The 18,598-nt window shown below is 43.8% G+C and overlaps 1 protein-coding gene across 1 annotated transcript; it reads right to left on the reverse strand.

The window, feature by feature from the left end:
- Positions 1–361: 361 nt before the first annotated feature.
- LOC123499986 lies at positions 362–15,298 on the reverse strand. Its single transcript, XM_045248545.1, is given in 10 exon segments — positions 362–1,040; positions 1,548–1,706; positions 2,140–2,399; positions 4,176–4,455; positions 5,049–5,305; positions 5,877–5,960; positions 5,963–6,050; positions 6,725–6,886; positions 7,315–7,500; positions 14,909–15,298. Coding segments are annotated over 10 exon segments (1,818 nt in total). The 5' UTR covers positions 15,077–15,298; the 3' UTR covers positions 362–866.
- Between the last annotated feature and the right edge of the window lie 3,300 nt (positions 15,299–18,598).

Here is an 18,598-nt window from a genome sequence, read left to right on the forward strand (position 1 = left end):
CCGGTGACTCGTTGTAGGGGATAACATAGCGGAAGGAAAAAAAGTCTGGCTGTCATTGCTTTGAATGGATAGACAGGTTTGGTTCACGAGACAGTACATTCAGTTTCACTCACCTCACTCGCAGTGCACACTTGAAAGGCGTTCCCAGCCTCGTGCAACACACACAGATAGATAGATAGATAGATAGGTTTATTGACCACAGTTTACAAAGACAAAACTAAACATACACACACACACACACACACACACACACGGAACCGTCACAGGAGAGAGAGAGAGAGAGAGAGAGAGAGAGAGAGAGAGAGAGAGAGAGAGAGAGAGAGAGAGAGAGAGAGAGAGAGAGAGAGAGAGAGAGAGAGAGAGAGAGAGAGAGAGAGAGAGAGAGACACACAGACACACACACACACACACACACACACACACACACACACACACACACACACACACACACAGAAGGTCACATACTTTCGGAGGGAGAGAAGAAGTAAAAGTAAAAGATGAAAAAAAGGGGGAAAAATAACCAATAAAAAGGCTCATAATACTCCCAGTGGATACGAAGAAAAGTAAAACAAAGAGAGTTAATGAAGTTTGTGTAGCGCCCATCACCTGCAGCGTCGCCTCCAGGAAACTGAACGTCGGGATTCAGAAAACTCATGAAAGTTGGATTATCCATGACATTATAAAGTTCCCGAGAGAGAGAGAGAGAGAGAGAGAGAGAGAGAGAGAGAGAGAGAGAGAGAGAGAGAGAGAGAGAGAGAGAGAGAGAGAGAGAGAGAGAGAGAGAGAGAGAGAGAGAGAGAGAGAGAGAGAATGAATGAATGAAAAGTTTACCTATTTATCTTTTAAAGTTTGGTGATTTGGGGGAATTACACAGCAGCAAGGATTTCTTTTTTCCTGCCGAATAATTCCTTGACGGCGTTGAATGTCTTTTCCAGTTCCTCCAGATTAGGGTCCTCCTTGGCCGGCACGTCTCCCATCTTGAGTGTGAGGTCCTCTGTGGTCTTCTTCAGGTCCTCCCACGTGGCGACAAGAGCTTCAGCCTGACGAAACACAAAAAAGGAGGTGCGTCATTGTGAGTGTGTGTGTGTGTGTGTGTGTGTGTGTGTGTGTGTGTGTGTGTGTGTGTGTGTGTGTGTGTGTGTGTGTGTGTGTGTGTGTGTGTGTTTATCGTTTTTCTAGTTATATGGAAGAAGTGGTTGCGTGGATGTGATAGGGAATATCTGGATATGACAAAAGTTTCAAGGAGATTGCTCATGTTTGATAGGTTTTCGACAAGACTGACTGACTGAAACACACACACACACACACACACACACACTCTCTCTCTCTCTCTCTCTCTCTCTCTCTAGGTTTCCCTCAGTTTTATTTCCCTGCAACCTTTCCTCATCTCATCATACAAAAGCCTGAAACCATTTTCCTTTTCTCCTTTGTCCTTCCACTCCCATCACTTACACTTGTTTCTGTATTCCAGCCCGTCTGTTCATTCTCATTACAAAATCATTATATATGTTCCCCGCCTCCTCTCTTACACTTCTCCTGGCTCTCACCCTCTCGACGCGCTCCACCGAGACCTTCTTGACGGCCTCCCAGCGATTACAAAGCGGCGCCACCTCGTTCTCCGTGCTGCTGGCCTTCTCCATGTTTTCTCGGGCCTTCCCTGCTGCGTCAAGCTTCTCCTTCTCCACCAGACACTCTGCATCGAACACCTGTCAAGCGATGCGGTGGCCAGTTATTGATAAACAGGAATATGATTATACGTTTTGTTTTTTTGTGTCTGTCGGATATGAGTTCATAAGTGGTTTTGGTTCTTTGCTATGCTTTATCAATGTTGCTTTTATTATTTTCTTAAGGAATAAAAGAGAAATGCCAGAAGTTTGCGGTGCAGGAAACTTAGAATGAAGCAAATTTCTCATCTGACGGACAATCCAAAAAAAGTACTTTATTCTTTTCCAAACTTTACAAGAGTTTCTCAGCGAGGGAGTGAGGCAGACAGCTCGCTTTGCATGCCTGCTTCACTTTCCCGCAGGAAGACTCTTTGGAAACTTTAGAGAAAATACCGTACAGTTGATTCGTTCTATGTTTTCTTGGTACATAAACTCTACATTTTAAAACAGCTATATGGCCAATAACGATACGCACCTTACAGGCTTCCAGGAGTGTTAATGCACTTTCCAGGCAGTCAGGTTTGGATAGAGCCTCCTTTATTTTAGCCTCCGTAGCCTCCATCCATGGCTTGAAGTCTTTCACGCCACACAGGTAGTCGGCATACAGCTTCTGGTCCGAGGAGATGGAGCCTGCTTCCTTATCCACCTCCTCGCACACCTCTTTAACGAACACCTTGATCTCCTGCCACGTCTGCATGGTGTTCTTGGCCGTCTCAGATTTCTCCATGTCCTCCTCTGTGGCGGGATGGAAGAGCGGAGGCGTTAGTGCTGCACCGCCAACACAATACCAGTTAACGAGCGTCCTTGTGTTGTCGCCCACACGCTGTCGCCTCCACAAAAACATCAGAAAAACAATAACGCTAGAAATTTCGGGTTTCTTTTCCAGGTTTTGTTCTTAAAAATGTGATTAAAACGTTAGTGACTTTGCTATTGTTCACCTACTGTGCAAAATAAAAAAAAGGATAATTCTTTTGACCTTTCGTAGTAAATGGTCAACTTAATTTTCTAATAAAATTATCATATGAATCGTTTTCAGTTCCTCGGTCATAAGAGGCCATTAGGTTACCGTCGCTTCCTGATGCAGGCTCGTATTCAGAAATGCTTTGTTCTCTCATCACGACCATTCTCAAAGGCTGCAGAGATTATTAGTAAGGTTCTCACGAGTGTTTCTCTTAATGTTAGAACCCTGCTAATGTATCACTAATATAATAAAACACGCCCTTAAAATCCACACAACTTCAACTATGACCTTTTGAAAGTAATGAGGGTGTAGCGTTGGAGTGTCTGAGAATGTAGGCCGGGGGAAGATGAGAGGTAATGACAGCTGGTGACGTGATGTGGGCGTGATGCAGTGAAAGGGCCAGGCCACGCCGGACTCCACACGCCTCCATGCAGCCGCTACCATCCACTGAATGCCCGCCATGAAATTAACATACACTTCGCCTTCTTTATTTATTAGATGCACGGTTGCCTTAATGTATTGTAATCATTAACAGTCAATTTTCGTAAGTCGATGTAACAGTGCATCGGACAACAAACATAGGCAAAAATTATTACAAATTTTCTTATATACACTCTGATGTAAAAGAAATAAAAGGAAAATTTGTTATTGTGTTATAAGTTATTTGCAAGTTTGGAACACACACATGAAAAATAAAGTCCCAGAAAAGAACAAGGTCGAAACTGAAGTGATTATGTCAACGTAAAATAACCTTGAAATGGAAAACAATTGATGACCAACAAAAGATCTAAATAATTGGCTTAGTTTTTTTTTTTTTTTTTAGGCTGCAGGTGAAAATAAAATGTCATGGGAACGGAAGAAAAAAAAAGCGATAATATACGGTAAATAACAAATCATACATAATAAACAACAAATAATGAATAAATAAAAGGATTACGACAGCGTGGTTAACAGCGGCATCTCAATTACAGTAACTCTCCACACTTACTTCTCACTCAGCATCAGCTTCCCTTGACCCGCCTCCTGACAAGGCATAAGACAGACCTGGGAGAAGTGGCCTTGAGGGAGCACCAGGAGGAGGGCAGTAGGGAGGGAAAAGGTAAGAGGAGGAAGATGGAGTGTGGGATGTTGCGTAGGGGAGGACTGTGAAGAGCGCAGTGGTGGCTGGACTGATGCATCGGGGTGTGGGATGGAAGGAGTGGGAAGGAAGGGAAGATGATATGAATAGATGGTGTGTGTGAAGGACCCGAGAGGAAGGGAGAGGACGGAGAGGCCACTGCATCGTGGTGGGAGAGGGAAAAATGAAGAAAAAAACCCTCCTGGTGTCGTGGAGGAAAAACTGCATTACATAGTATTCAAATGTAAAAATCTGTACTCAAACTAAGAAGAAAAATATATACGTATACACATGAAGAAAAAAGGCGAACAATATCCAGAATTTAAGAAAATGTACTCTCACAATAAAACTTCTCTAATTATACAACTTTCTGGTCTATTCTTTTACGTTACAGTTGAGTCTCAGGGTTCACCGTTCTCTTTAGTACTCTTACCTGTCAGGAGCTTCTTGTAATCTTCGTCAAGAGGATCAAGTTGCGGCAGCCTCTCCTTGGCTTGCTCCTGCAGGATCAGAATCTCCTTCACGCGGTCTTCGGGACTCATGTCAGGATCCGTGGTGATCTCTTTCAGCTTTCTGTTGGTCGGGCCGGCCCAGTCCTCCAAGTCCTTGGCGTGTGTCACCGCCTTGGACAGCGCGTCGTTGTATTCTTGAAGCTTTGTCAGAGTTTCGGTGCATTTATCAATCACTGTCCTCTTTTCCTGCACCTCACCCACCTGGCGTGGAACAGAGGCAGTGGAGAGGAGAGGCCAGGGAGGAAAGATGAATCAGTTACTTCAAAAATCATGTCTATGTTATACTTCCATTGATCCAATATTTCTATCTCTTCCAATCTGTCCATGTCAATCAATATCCAAAGATAAAAGAAAATCAAGGAAACAGAGAAAGAACCACACACACACACACACACACACACACACACACACACACACACACACACACACAGAGAGAGAGAGAGAGAGAGAGAGAGAGAGAGAGAGAGAGAGAGAGAGAGAGAGAGAGAGAGAGAGAGAGAGAGAGAGAGAGAGAGAGAGAGAGAGAGAGAGAGAGAGAGAGAGAGAGAGAGAGAGAGAGAGAGAGAGAGAGAGAGAGAGAGAGTGTGTCAAGACATTTGTCCATGAATTTTGACTAATTCTTTTGATTCTTTTATGGAGACTACAATTATAATGGGCTTTTTTTTTCTAATATTCATTTTTTTTTGCCTTTGATAGTTCTCCCTCTTACATAAAAAAAAAAAAACATATACAAAAATTACAACAATGGGGAAGCTGAGGGGGTTTGTACGTAATTATGAAGCATCAATCCTCACCTCCCTGTCGAGGAATTCCTTCTTGTCGTCCCCTGCGAGCACCATGATGGTCTTGTAGCTGTTCTGAATGCCCTCGAACATCTCATCGGCGGTCTTTTTGTTCTCCTCCAGCACGGCCTTCTTCTGCGTGAGCTTCTTCGTACCCATCATAGGATCGTAGAACTTCCTGTAACGCTTCAGCTCACTCTCCAGCTTCTCCAGGGGCTCGTTTATGGAAGCGCGCAACTCATCATATTTCTCCCAGTCCTTGGCAGTGTCTGGCGGAGGAAAGATAAACGCTACTACTATGTGAGACAAAAGTGCCCGCTTCCTCGTTACAAGTAAAATATTGTTGTTGTTATTGTTATATTGTTATTATTATCATTATTATTATTATTATTATTATTATTATTATTATTATTATTATTATCATTCATTATCAGTATTATAGTAGTAGTTGAAATAGTTGTAGTAGTTGTTGTTCTCGTTCTTGTTCTTGTTATAGTACATACCATACAAAATTAACAATCACGTAGAAAAAGAAGAAGAAATATCCGTAACACCCGCAAAGAAGAAGAAGAAGAAGAAGAAGAAGAAGAAGAAGAAGAAGAAGAAGAAGAAGAAGAAGAAGAAGAAGAAGAAGAAGAAGAAGAAGAAGAAGAAGAAGAAGAAGAAGAAGAAGAAGAAGAAGATTTATAATAATAATAAGAAGAAGAAAAAAGAAGAAATAGAAGAAAGAAATGATAGCACTAAAGAGCAACACAGAAACATTCCTTTTAACAGGTATAAGTGCACTAGATTTACTACCACAACACATCACACCAACGAACAGCAAAGATTCCCACTCACTCGTCAGCAGAGAGAGGCGAACCTTGGACTGCTCATTAGCCTCCACCCATGTTCTCTCCATCTTCTCAATCAGCTCAATGATGAAGGTGCCTTGTTGGGGTTGAGGAGAAGCTTTTTGCCTCGCTTTAGGAGATCCTCGTACGTGTCTCGCTGACTGTCCACGATAGAGATAACCTGCGAGGGAGGGAGACAAGATGGGAGAGAGATAGTTTAGGTGGGCAGGGAATATGTATGGGTGCACTAGAAGAGAAAGGAAGAGAGTTAGGAATGAGATAATGTTAGTCAAGGTGTGATAAAAGTGACAAAGAAGGGAGAGAAGGGGTAATGAGAGAGAGAGAGAGAGAGAGAGAGAGAGAGAGAGAGAGAGAGAGAGAGAGAGAGAGAGAGAGAGAGAGAGAGAGAGATGCAGAATGAACAATGGGAGGCCTAGCGAGGGATGAGAGAAAAAAAATACGTACGAAATGAGGACGGGACTCACTTGTGTACTCGAGGCTCACATCGATCACCACACAACACACTCACTCACACACACACACACACACACACACACACACACACACACACCTCAGATATAACAGAGAGAATGAACTCCCACAAGGCCACAGCAGCCGCCGCAGAACAGTACATGGAACACACAACAGGGCAGAATCATACGTCAATAAACCAATAAATCACCTCCTGCTTCCCATCACTATCTGCTGTCTCCTCTACCCACCCCATCACCCATCCCATCACCTAACCCACGACACCCTCACCCTCATAGCATCACCTGATTTGCTACCTATCCCATCACCCCATTACTCCATCATCTGATCTGCTACCTACCTATCGTCCCACCACAGCCTCACCTTCTCCGCCTTCTCAATCTGCTCCTCCATCATGTTCATATTATGGGGGTGGATCTCCTTCACTGACAGGTGGCGCATCTCCTCCAGCGTCTTAAGGCACGGGGAAATGTCGTCGCCGTAAGCGTAGCAGCGGGCATACACGTCCACCTTCGCCTGCGTCTCCTGCGTGGGGGTGAGGGTAAGAGCGTTAATTAAAGGGAGACAGGTGTGTGTGTGTGTGTGTGTGTGTGTGTGTGCAGGGGTTCAAGGGCTTCCACTTTAGGCACTGGTGTTAATTTGCTTGCCCTGTACACTTCCTGCATTTACTTGTGAGATGGGTTGAATTTAGCTGTTATATTATCCACTAGAATGAGGAGGAGAGATAATAAAGTGTAAAGTTGATAGTTAAGCTCTGTTACGATGTTAGCAGCAGCTGAGAAATGTGTGCTGTCAACTACAGTGAAATAATGAATGAACAAGACAGTGACATCAAAGGACAAGCTGAATAATTATAAGTCTTTCATCGTCAAGTCTGCATGTGTGTTTCTCTTTGAAAGGACGACACCACCACTACCACCACCACTACCACCACCACCGCCGCCAGCACGCACCTGGGTTGAGGGCATCAGCTTGTCGTGACGGTCGATGAGAGCCTGCAGCTTCTTCTTTTCTGCGTTCTTAAACTCTTTGTCTTTGGTGCTGATGGCGGCCTCATCAGACACCCTCATGGCGATCTTCTCAAGCATAAGGTCGAGCCACTCCTTCATGTGCTCCTTCTCCAAGTCCCGGCACAAAGACTGCAATCAAGGCCGTCACAAAGGTTAGATGATTAGATGTCTGCCTCTAGTGCTCTTTGATATGCAGAAAAACACTTATAGGGATTAAAACAACTAGATGACTCTCTCTCTCTCTCTCTCTCTCTCTCATTGATATATGTTTGTATAAGCGTATATATATATAGGGAGTCTTTTACAGGTTGAAGCGGGTACGATGAGTAATCCGTTATCTAAAACCTAGCCATATAAAATAATACTAAAAACAATGTCATGATGATAATAATGATAGCAATTATAATCTCTCTCTCTCTCTCTGACACTCATACATACAAACACAAAACAAACAGTAAATACCCACGCCTACTTCGGTACATCTCTCATTACTCCCTTCCTATAGACGACTCCCTCCTTCCCTTCCTCCCAGTGGCCTGAGGGTTCGGTGGACATATTCTAAAGCGTGTTTGTGTTGGACAGCATTCAGCACCATCCTGTTGACGTCACTGCTACCGCCCCTGCTCCTCTTCTCCCCCTTATCCAGGAATATCAAGACCGTTCCACCCTTCCCTTCCCTGTCAAACACTCGTCCTCTTCCCTGCCAAGCCTAGTGTATATCGCATCATTACTTTTTTTTCTTCTCTTTCTCCTTCTCTCTCTCTCTCTGTCAAGGTTACGTCCTCTCCCTGTAATGCTTTGCTTCTTCCCTCAGTAAAGGGTGCGTACATTTCCTTCCCTTCATGCCTTATTTCTCCCTCCTCCTTCCTCTTCAGGAAATTCTACTCATTCTGCACAAAAATTCTGTTCCTTCCCCTTTAAGTCCAATTTTCCACCTAATCTCTGGTATCGCATTCTTTTCTACCATTTTTTTTCCAGTTGTCATTAAGTCCCATCCTTTCTTTCTCTGGCAAACACAATTTCATCCTTGACACACTCATACCTCCTCTGTCAAACCCTATTCCTATACTTATCAAATCCCATCGTCATAGCCACTCTTTTTCGTCATCAATCCCCATTCTTCCTCTGTTAATACTCGGTCGTCCCCTGCAAACTCAATTCACGCTTAAGACTCAATCCTACTCCATACAACTCAATTTCTTTCCCCTATTCTCTCATTCCTTTAATATGATACGCCATTCCTCCCCGTGTTAAACTGTACTTGTTATTAAGCTTCTATTCAATTTATATTCCTCTCTTCGAACTTCATTCCTATACCCATGTCAAACTGGAATTCTCTCTCTTGAAGTCGTTCCTCACCATTCCCTCCCGTTAACTCTGCCTCGAAGCAGAATCCTCATTAGTACACTGAAATGTTTACGCTCCATGGGTACGAGAACAATTGCAGCGCTGTTCGTGGTAATTCCTGTGGATAATTGTATTTTCAAAGGAAAGAAAATAATTGGAGATAAAGTTGTCTGCGTAGTAGATTTCTCCTCAAGGTCTTTCTTCCCCTTTCCTCTCTTATCTATTTTTCATCTCTTTCTGTCTTTCTCTCTGCCAAGGTCTCGGTCGCTTCTTCTTTCTCTCTCTCTCTCTCTCCTTTCATACATGGGCGATTCGGATGGAAAGCAAACATTTCAGTCTTTTAAATGAAAATGATATTTTTCTCTTGTATTCATTGGGATGTTGTTCACTGCCTCCTTATTTCCTCCTTGGTGTAGGTCCTGTCTCGTCACCGCTACGCCGCCCCGTACATCCTTAAGAAGGGACAAAATGAAATGTTTACTCTACGGGAGGAAAAATCACCGAGTACTAAAAGGGACAAAGGTCTCTTTTGATTTGAGCTCCGATGAACACGACGGAAGAGCAAATAAAGGTCTTTCATTCGCGTGATAAGTCCGTGTCTGTGGGGGCGTGTGTCGAGTGAAGAGGACGAAGATCAGAAAGGGGACATGTTTTCTGGAGAGAGAGAGAGAGAGAGAGAGAGAGAGAGAGAGAGAGAGAGAGAGAGAGAGAGAGAGAGAGAGAGTCGTTCCTGCTGTATACTCTGCGATGGTATAGAAGTGATGGTACTTTCCTACGGCATCACGTCCACTCTCTTGGTAACCCTAAAGTTTCAAAGGACGGCGTCACAATACCCGTTTGATAGATCTTAGTGTGACGTTAAATTGTGTCTTTTCTCTTAAGGTGGAGCGACAAAGTGAAGGTTTTAATGATACCGTGTGTGTGTGTGTGTGTGTGTGTGTGTGTGTGTGTGTGTGTGTGTGTGTGTGTGTGTGTGTGTGTGTGTGTGTGTGTGTGTGTGTGTGTGTGTGTGTGTGTGTGTGTGTGTGTGTGTGTTGTGTGTTTTATATACTGTGGGATATTTTCAAACTTTTCTCCCTCTCATGTGGGTGACTTGCTCAACTTTAGTGGCACATAATTAAATTCTTAACGCAAATTTGGGGGTTGGTGTAAAATTAATATTTTCGGTGATGCCGCTAAAAACACGACCATCAGCGCGGTGTTTGGTGCTGTGAAATAATAATCCTGTTTTCTATTTTTCTTTTCGCTATATTTCTGCCGAAAAATATAATATGAAATGAAGATAGGATTCTGATGACACACACAGATACACACACACACTCTCTCTCTCTCTCTCTCTCTCTCTTTATCTGTCTATCTACCTACCTATCTATCTATCTATCTCTAATATATATCCACGAACCCGTCCGAGTGATATTATTCCACGATGAAATACAGTACACTTTTATTTTCCTATTCAGACAAAGAAACTGAGGACAAACGGCTCCCTAAAATAAACCACACGAAAAAAAAAAAAAAAAAATCTTTCTTAAGCAATTGCTGAGAATATTCAAGACCACCTGTCACTGAGGAGGCGGTGGAAATAAGAGCAAAATAGAAGAGGAAGAGAACCAAAGGAAGGGAGACGATGCAAAAAGGACGCTTAAAGGCTTTTTGCAGCATTAAAATGAAGAAGGGTGGTGGTGGTGGTGGTGGTGGTGGTGGTGGTGATGAGTGAAAGAGGAAATAGTGGTAGTGGTGGTAAGCAAAGAGAGGAATTAGAGTAAGAACATGGGATGAAAGAGAGGGAAACATGAAATAGAAGGATATGAGAAGGAAAGGGGAAGGAGACAGGTAAGATTAAGAGAAAACTATCAAATCATAAACACTATGGCATAAATCATACAAATATAAATAACATAATATACGGAGAGTAAGAAAATAAATGATGTAGAAAGATAAGAATATAAGGAGGTGATAATGGCAGTGGCTGGTGTTAAGAGTAGGAGGGAGAGAGAGTTAGGGGAAGAGAGGGGAAAGAAGGATAAGACTAAATGAGCCAGTGGATAAGAAAGGGGAAGGTTGGAAGATCATACGAGAATAAGAAAGGAAGTGAGGTAGGCAAGGCTGGAACTCGGTGAGGAAGGAAGAAGGAAGGGATTAAGTAAGGAGTGGATTACAGGAAAAGTTCGAGGTCCATGAGGAAGGGATTAGAAGAGAAGATGTAACAGAAAGGGAGAGAGAAGTAAGGTTGAAAGTTCATGAGGGAGGGAAGGAACATAGGAGTAAGGGAATGAGAGAAAAGTTCCAGAGAGGGAGGAGGGGAATGTTGCAATGTGTGACGGTGAGAAAGTTGGAGGTGTATGAAGGAGGGAAGTAAGGAGGGAGCGGATGAAGGAGTGGATGGGAGATAGAAGCTTTGCAGTCCATGAGGGAGGGAGTGAGAGAGGGAGGAAGGAGGGAAGGAGGGACGGAGAGTATTGGGTGAATGGGTGGGAGGGGGAAGCGGGGGGAAGTACCCTATTCACGCCTGTAAGTGCCGGAGAGTGTGTTATTTTGGGCGTGGCACTGGGCTCAGATTTCCGGCGCCCTGAGACGTACCGGAGCGAGGACACCTGCTGGCTCTCATTACCTGCCCTTAATGACACACACACATCCCGAGATAACAGAAAGTAAACGGAATAACTCTAAGAATAATGAAAGCACGAGGTTCACGGTGTTATAAAAAGTACAAATAAGAAATTAGCACAAAAGGCACATGTGGTAATATAACTGTTGTCATTTCCTCTCACATATTATGAAAGGCAGTGTTAAATCATCATCGATCAATTGTTTTAATTGTGATAAATCAGCAGAGTCAAGTTTCATTAACGCCGAACATGAAGTAGAATCACATAAAAAGAAGATTTAGGAGTTCCTTGCACTAAATGACACTTCACTCCAATATGAAATTTCACTGACACTAAACAACAAGTAGCATCAAAATAAAATAAAATTCCTTCTCCTTCCATCAAATGACTAGACTCAGGTTTGAACACACAGCCCTCAGATCACGAGACTTTCACACTGCACTACACACACACACGCCACAAACCCTCGTGTTATGCAGAGGAGAAGCAGGAGCTGGGCGTGTAACAAAACTGTGATGTTACGGACGGTGAGTTTAATGTCGGGGAGGAATGTTTGGTATTAGGGAATTCTTGGCCAACACGAGTCTGTGATGGTGATTGAAATACCTATTGCGAGTGAGGCCTTGTCATCCTAAATGTTGTAATCACCACGTGGATGGAATTGTTACACTGGTCCTTATTGCTGAGTTGGGTCCAGAGTTGTTGTATTGAAGATTTTAGAGATGAAATTATAATAGAAATGTGTAATAATTGATACGAATATTTGTTTGTGAAACATGTCCAAGTAGTCTACTGTTACTACTACTACTACTACTACTACTATTACTACTACTACTACTACTTCTACTACTATTACTACTACTACTACTACTACTACTACTATTTCTACTACTACTACTACTACTACTGTAAGTCGCAACTATAACACAACTATAACAAATCGCAAATAAGATAATAGCCTAACCACTGCTACGGAGCTAATGCCTTCATCATTACTATCAATAATGCACGTATTATTTTGTGTAGCGGAAATACACCCAATTAGCGTCTTCTGAATGAAAACAACGAAGATACTGGGAAGACGCACCTATATTGTAGAAGTAGTGATTCAGAGAGAGAGAGAGAGAGAGAGAGAGAGAGAGAGAGAGAGAGAGAGAGAGAGAAAGAGAGAGAGAGGAAAATAACACTGTGCTTATTTGGCTTGGCGAGTAATTCTGGCACGCGCGTCTGTGTGTGTGTGTGTGTGTGTGTGTGTGTGTGTGTGTGTGTGTGTGTGTGTGTGTGTGTGTGTGTGTGTGTGTGTATTATGGGAGTGGAGGTGTGAGTGGGAGTGGGGAGAAAGACACCTTGCCATAACAGTGAGTATTTTTGGTCAAGGTTACGTAAACACACACACACACACACACACACACACACACACACACACACACACACACACACACACACACACACACACACACACACACACACATACGAACACATGCTACAATTATGGTTATTTAATTTGGTAAGCCAAATTCTAATTTCTCCAGTGCACTAAATTCCCAGTACGTATTCTATAATTTCATTAAGGTCCCGTGCACGCGTATGTTTTCGTTCCGTGCCGTGTGATTATCGTAATTAAATGCAAAACCTGACAGCCACTGCATAAAGGTTCGCACTGGACGACTACCTATGCAGAGAGAGAGAGAGAGAGAGAGAGAGAGAGAGAGAGAGAGAGAGAGAGAGAGAGAGAGAGAGAGAGAGAGAGTGTGTGTTTTTGCGAAATTAATACATTTCTCCTTACTCACAAGTCTATTAAACATATACATTTCCTTTTCATTAATTTTTCTGGCATCGAGCTGAATGTTCCTTTCCGCAGCAATGAACCAAGCTTTCCTTTCAAAATTTTCTCCTTCCATTCCTATGTTCCCACGGGTTTCCCCTACCACCCTTCCCCCCCAAAAAAAAAGAAAGAAAGAAAAAAAGAGATTATGCAAATACCTCGACATCTTGACACACACACACACACACACACACACACACACACACACATAACGTCAGTAGCATTATGTTTACGCAGTTTGGCACTTTTTTCACCTTATTGGCCTTTTGTACTTTCCTTGGTTTCTGGTGTGACGCAGTAGCCGCAAAGATCAATATGTCGGTGTGTGTGGTTTCTGTCCATCAGATGAGGAAGGGATACACGTAGACGGTGTGATTGAGTGGATAGCGAAGGTGAAGTATATAAAGGGAAGCGTTCATTAGTAGAAGAGCTGATGGTGTGTGTGTGTGTGTGTGTGTGTGTGTGTGTGTGTGTGTGTGTGTGTGTGTGTGTGTGTGTGTGTGTGTGTGTGTGTATGTGTGTGTGTGTGGGAGCAGCAGCACCTGTAAAACATCCTCATTAGCCTAAGTGTCAGGTAAGGTGAAGTTGGCGATTTGTTTTGATTCCTGGAAGGCGGATAGTGTGTGTGTGTGTGTGTGTGTGTGTGTGTGTGTGTGTGTGTGTGTGTGTGTGTGTGTGTGTGTGTGTGTGTGTATTTCCATGGCACGTGTTGGATATTTGAGGTATTAAAAATCATACTAATGACATTAATGTTTCTGTTTTTTCTTTTTCTATGCGTAAGTGTGAGGGAGAAAAGAACGTTGGGAAGTGGAGAGAAGCATTCTTGCGTGGTGGTCGGGGGCACTCACCTAATGGTGAAGCAGAGTGGATAACTTTTGGTATATGAAGATTTAATACTCGTAATTGCTCGTCAATAAAACTTTGCTATTAGGATATCGCCGAGCATGTTGCAAAATATGGATCTTTATTTTGATCTTTCGTCTTTTCTTATTAAGTCTGTAGTTTTGAAATAACGCATGAATTATTAGTACGATTCTCATGCGTGTTCCTCCCACTGATGGTGAGGAATCCTTGTTGACCGAGAACAGCAACACTCGAAGGACCACAGTGACATTCACTATTGGTCATTGAATGTCATTGAGATAAGACAACGATACTTTTACGAACGTGGGGCTAGTACAATGGTGCCTCACATCCTTGTTCATGGTTCGAACAATAAATAAAACCACGGTACTAGAAAAGAGAGCAGTGTTGGATAGTTTGTTGATTGCAAGTGAAGCTGAAATGCACATAATCATGCAGCTGTTATTTTTCTGTTCTTGTGACTAAATAATTGAGTGGTTGATATGAAGATGAAAAAAGGTCGTTTTGAGCAGCGCCGATGATGCAGGGGATGAGTGCGCAGAACTGATCAATGTCAGACATTTTTTTTCCTTTCGTTGGTCAAGATCTTTTGACCAGGTCGGTATAACATTGTTGACACAGCTACCTTCAGTCAATTCAGTAAACATATACTGTATATGATCATTTACTTCAGCGTCCCATGGAGAAGCGGTGCATTATGATTTCTTCCTCGGCCAAGAACTCACAGATTGTTGATTTGAGTGCACATTTTATTTTCTTAGTTCCTTCGTGAGGTGAAGAAGGGTGGGCCGTGAGACGCCTCGCACGGATTCTACCTAACCGTGAGAATGGATGGAACGGAGGATTGCTGACGGAGGGATGAAGGAGGGTTTGGGCTCGAGGAGATACTCACAGCAAGATTATCCTGGATCATCTTGAACTCCTTATAGGTGTACTGGACATTGGGCGCCATAACTTTGGACACGATGGCCTCCAGATTGTCCATCCATTCTTGGTACTTCTGAAGACGGAAATCATACACGTCCTTGACGAAGCCATAGTTCTCTTGCCAGAATGTCATCTTGCCTGGGCGACACAAGCAAAGCAGGAGGGGGAAAGTTCCGTCAGCTCAGGAGTGAGGAGGAGCAGCGCGGAGAGTGGCAGGGGAGGTGTGCCAGCCAGGGTGGGAGCAGAACCACAGGCTGCCGAGGGTTTGCAGAGTCGCAGGGCAGACTGAGGCGGCAATCCCTACACTGTGCCCTCCCGCGGGTATAATTAGAAACCTGCTCGTACAAGTTAGGACAAAGAATGCAGACAAAACCGTCTTTTTCTGCCCTGATTTTTGAGGTGCTCCTCCTGCCAGCTAGGATGTCCAATCACCGGCGTGTACTGGCCAGGAGGGGCGGGGCGTGAACCAGCACAGCTCATGTCCCTTCATGGCCAGCTTCTGTTACCTCACAGGCGAAAAACTCCAGTCCATGGTGCCCCTGCTCGCCCCAGGGGGGACTTGGCTTGCCGTGGTCTTCGTGTGATTTAGGCGAGAAAACACTTGTGACGCGAGACCTTGGGCACCTTTCGCCGTAAAACAGGTGAGGTGGTACAGGTGAGGCGGTACAAGTGAGGCGGCAGGTGATATGTACACGTCTCATTATGAATAAGGAAAGCAGGAGGTGGCATGTACTGGGACAGGACGCGCCACTCGCCACCATAATACCCAAACAGCACGGCCGCGACGCAACACTCGAGGCAGACATAACCTCCTGCAGTAAGCTGAATCATGGATGCCGCGGCAGCTCCCTCGAGGCACATTCGCAGTGGTGTCTTTGTCGCCTTAACTACAAGAAAAAACTTCGCAGGCATACTTAGTGTAAATGAAGATGCTGAAATGCTTGCTGAAACACACGAAAGCACAACAAGGTATTACGATGTATTCAGAGAGAGAGAGAGAGAGAGAGAGAGAGAGAGAGAGAGAGAGAGAGAGAGAGAGAGAGAGAGAGAGAGGGGCAGGGGGATGAGTGTAATACCGCCAGTTTAACGTGCCAAGCGGAGATGGTTTTGGCACCCGAGAAATTCCTGTACAAGGGGTGGTAGCTCGAGGCACGCTGGCACCCCACCCTTCCCTGCCTTGCCGAAAAAATAACGCAACAAGAACAATAAATCACAGCAAGAAATAAATAATCAACCCCACAAACTCACAACATATATTACAATCTCGCAGTAACGCCACAAAATGCCTTAACATCACGTCCCACACACGACTCGCGCACAGTTTTAACGACCAATGAAAGCAAGAGAGAGAGAGAGAGAGAGAGAGAGAGAGAGAGAGAGAGAGAGAGAGAGAGAGAGAGAGAGAGAGAGAGAGAGAGAGAGAGAGAGAGAATACTTGAGGAATAAAAGAAGAAAGAAAAGAGGAAAAAAAACCCTTGCAAGAAGTAGGTTGTCTGAGTCTTGCTGGGGCGGAAAATCAATTAGAGGGACGCGAGAGGCAAGAGCGAGAGGAGCAAGAAGAGGAGGAGGAGGAGGAGGAGGAGGAGGAGGAGGAGGAGGAGGAGGAGGAGGAGGAGGAGGAGGAAGAGGAAGAGGAAGACAAGAAGAAGAAGAAGAAGAAGAAGAAGAAGAAGAAGAAGAAGAAGAAGAAGAAGAAGAAGAAGAAGAAGAAGAAGAAGAAGAAGAAGAAGAAGAAGAAGAAGAAGAAGAAGAAGAAGAAGAAGAAGAAGAAGAAGAAGAAGAAGAAGAAGAGGATGAGGAGGAGGCGGAGGAAGGGAGAGTCCTTTCGGTGTTGATTTTCTCCTGGTCATCGTATTGAAGTGAAGTACCAAGAATCCCTCACGTTCTGTCTGTCTGTCTGTCTGTATGTCATTCGTTAGGTCTGTTTGTCTGTACGTCTGCTCCCCACAACTGCTTCACATTTCTTTCACCTTTACTCTTATTCTTTACTAAAACCCATGTAAAAAATAGTACGAAACCTGCAGATATAATTAATTTTTTCAGCACTTTAAAATACAAATGAAGTTAATTCCAAAAGATTAAAACGCATGAGACGTAACAGGCAAACCATTAAGGTCGATCAAGCCACAGTGCTCTAATGCAGGGGCGTGGCTCTGACAGGTGAGGAAAAGGGAAGTGTCAGTGTCACTTCGGCCTGTCACTGGGGTAATTGAAAGCTCGTGTGTCAAGGTCGGCTGAATCGATCGGCCGCCCCAAGAGTGGTGGTGTAGCCAAACCCTGCACGACCAGCTGGAGTGCTCACGCTGGAGGGAAAAGTTAGGTGATGCCCTTGGTCACGTTTCCAGAGTGAGAGAGAGAGAGAGAGAGAGAGAGAGAGAGAGAGAGAGGCATTACTGGTATATTAAGGGTTTTCATTATAACTATTTCCAAACGCCACATAGATGCATGTTGTATTTCCACCTAGTTAAAAGTTCGTATTCTCAAGTAATTTGACGATTCATAACAACTATTTAAAAAAAGGCCACAAAATTACACATGTTGGTTTTTATGGATGCCTTTCTTTTTCCTCTATCGTCAATGTAGAATCTTGCTTTTACTATCTATAGTCATGAGAACATTACTGAAAAAGAATAATTCAATCTTGATTAAATTTAGATTTCTACTAATGTTCTTTTCTCTCGGGGCAGTGCAGAAATAATGGTTAAACTTTCACTACGTTCATGAAAAGAAAACAGTACCTGAAACCAAATAGCTTCCACTTGAGTCTGTTAACTACATTAATGACAAGACCCAGAACCTATTGAGGATATGAATCTATGTGACAACGAGGCTGAAACACATGAATAAAACAATGGACTAGCGAATACACACACACACACACACACACACACACACAGAGTCCCTCAGAAACGCACACGCGCACTAGGGGTCGCCAGGAGCCGCAACAATAACTATAAAAACAGTAAATGCCGTTATTATTGCGATGTTTTTAATACACGTATTTTTCCAGGCGCTCAGCTGGAGGGCGCCGCCTGGGGAAATGTGTCACGCCGAGCTGATGGGATACTGAGCTGGATTGAATTGGAAGGTGCCCGTTTTTTCTATATAATATTCAAATAAATGAAGAATCTTTCCACCAACCAACGAGAGAGAGAGAGAGAGAGAGAGAGAGAGAGAGAGAGAGAGAGAGAGAGAGAGAGAGAGAGAGAGAGAGAGAAGTATCAAAAGGAGACAGACAGACAGAGCATGTAAATATTTAGTTGTCATGCAAACTGCAAAACACAAAGCACAAAGGCAGAGAGATGCAAACAAAATGAAGGTGAATTATGCAAAATTACGCTTGCATACACAATTCTCTATCCTCAACTGAAAAATATATTCTCTCTCTCTCTCTCTCTCTCTCTCTCTCTCTCTCTCTCTCTCTCTCTCTCTCTCTCTCTCTCTCTCTCTCTCTCTCTCTCTCTCTTTCTCCGGTGTTATCCCAGCATCTCCTCCTACCCTCCTCCTCCTCCTCCTCCTCCTCCTCCACCTCCTTCTCCTGCTCTTCCCTCTACTCCCAACTCGTGGCAAACACCCGCACCCTTTCCCAGGTTCCCCGTGTCATCGAATACAAATACTGCGATCCCTTCAACCACCGTGCCAGCCGCCAGCCACC

The sequence above is a fragment of the Portunus trituberculatus genome, chromosome 50 (assembly GCF_017591435.1).
Source record: "Portunus trituberculatus isolate SZX2019 chromosome 50, ASM1759143v1, whole genome shotgun sequence".
In the NCBI taxonomy this organism is placed as follows: domain Eukaryota; kingdom Metazoa; phylum Arthropoda; class Malacostraca; order Decapoda; family Portunidae; genus Portunus; species Portunus trituberculatus.